The sequence below is a fragment of the Peromyscus eremicus genome, chromosome 1 (genome assembly GCF_949786415.1).
Source record: "Peromyscus eremicus chromosome 1, PerEre_H2_v1, whole genome shotgun sequence".
Taxonomy (NCBI): Eukaryota; Metazoa; Chordata; class Mammalia; order Rodentia; family Cricetidae; genus Peromyscus; species Peromyscus eremicus.
In genome coordinates, this window is record NC_081416.1 from 94746072 (window position 1) to 94747353 (window position 1282).

The window sequence follows — 1282 nt, forward strand, 5'->3', positions numbered from 1 at the left end:
ATGGGAAAAGAAAACCAAACTTCTCTGACTGAGTTCATCTTGCTGGGCCTTTCTTCAGATCATCAGACTCAGATCTTGCTGTTCGTGGTATTTCTCATCATTTACCTGCTCACTGTGTTTGGAAATCTGCTCATCATACTCCTCATTCATGTTGACTCTCAACTTCATACACCAATGTACTTCTTTCTCAAAAACCTGTCATTGAATGATCTCTGTTTCTCTACAACTATCGTTCCTAAGATGCTAGTCCATTTTCTAGTTGTAAGAAAGACCATTTCATTTGCTGGGTGCTCAATGCAGATGTTTCTTTTCCTCATAATGGGGTGTACAGAAAGCTCTCTTCTAGCAGTCATGTCTTATGACCGCTACATAGCTGTCTGCAAGCCCTTGCACTACTCCACCATCATGACACATAGGGTTTGTGTTCTGCTAGTTGTAGGATCCTGGGCTAGTGGAATATTTGTGTCTGTAGTAGATACCACATTTACTTTATGCTTGTCATACCAGGGACCAAATCTCATCAATCATTACTTTTGTGAGCCTCCTGCACTCTTGAAGCTGGCTTCAGAAGAAACCTACACAGCGGAGATGGTCATTTTTGCCATGGGTATAGTAATTCTCCTAGGTCCTGTTTCTCTCATCCTTTTCTCCTACTGGAATATTATCTATACTGTGGTTCAAATGCAATCAGGTGAGGGGAGGCTCAAGGTCTTCTCCACCTGCAGTTCCCATTTCATTGTTGTTATCTTCTTCTATGGCTCAACAATATTTACCTACATGCAGCCAAACTCAAAGAAAATGAATGAAGGGGATAAGGTAATCTCAGTCTTCTATTCAGTTGTAACATCCATGATGAACCCATTCATTTATAGCCTAAGGAACAAGGATGTGAAGGAGGCATTAAGAAAAGTACTTAAAAGAGAGTTAAGATAAAAGAATATAGGAGATAATCAGGGGTATCGGTCATTCTGAAGTTCATCAACAGTTTAAACATCTTTCATTGTGAACTATCTCTAATCTGAGAGTAAAGTTCAGTCATATTTACCAAGGAATGTTTGTTTCTGCAGCCTTGCCCAAGATTATTATTCAAAGGTGCAGCTCACTTAATTTGTGACAATTTGCCCACTAACATTAAACAAATAAAATAAAGTAAATTTAAAATAATGAGAAAATTCTATAAACTGCAGCTTTCATGAACCAACCTCTTTCCACCCAGGGATATTTCTTCTTCCTCTAAACCCCACAGCTACTTGCCAAACTCATATTATTCTACCATTATCCA

General features: G+C 38.8%; 1 protein-coding gene across 1 annotated transcript; it reads left to right on the top strand.

The window, feature by feature from the left end:
- Positions 1-933, top strand: LOC131900627 (olfactory receptor 2D3-like). The gene has a single exon (XM_059251931.1). It carries the CDS (start codon positions 1-3, stop codon positions 931-933), a length of 933 nt encoding a protein of 310 aa, XP_059107914.1.
- The last annotated feature ends 349 nt before the right edge of the window (positions 934-1282 follow it).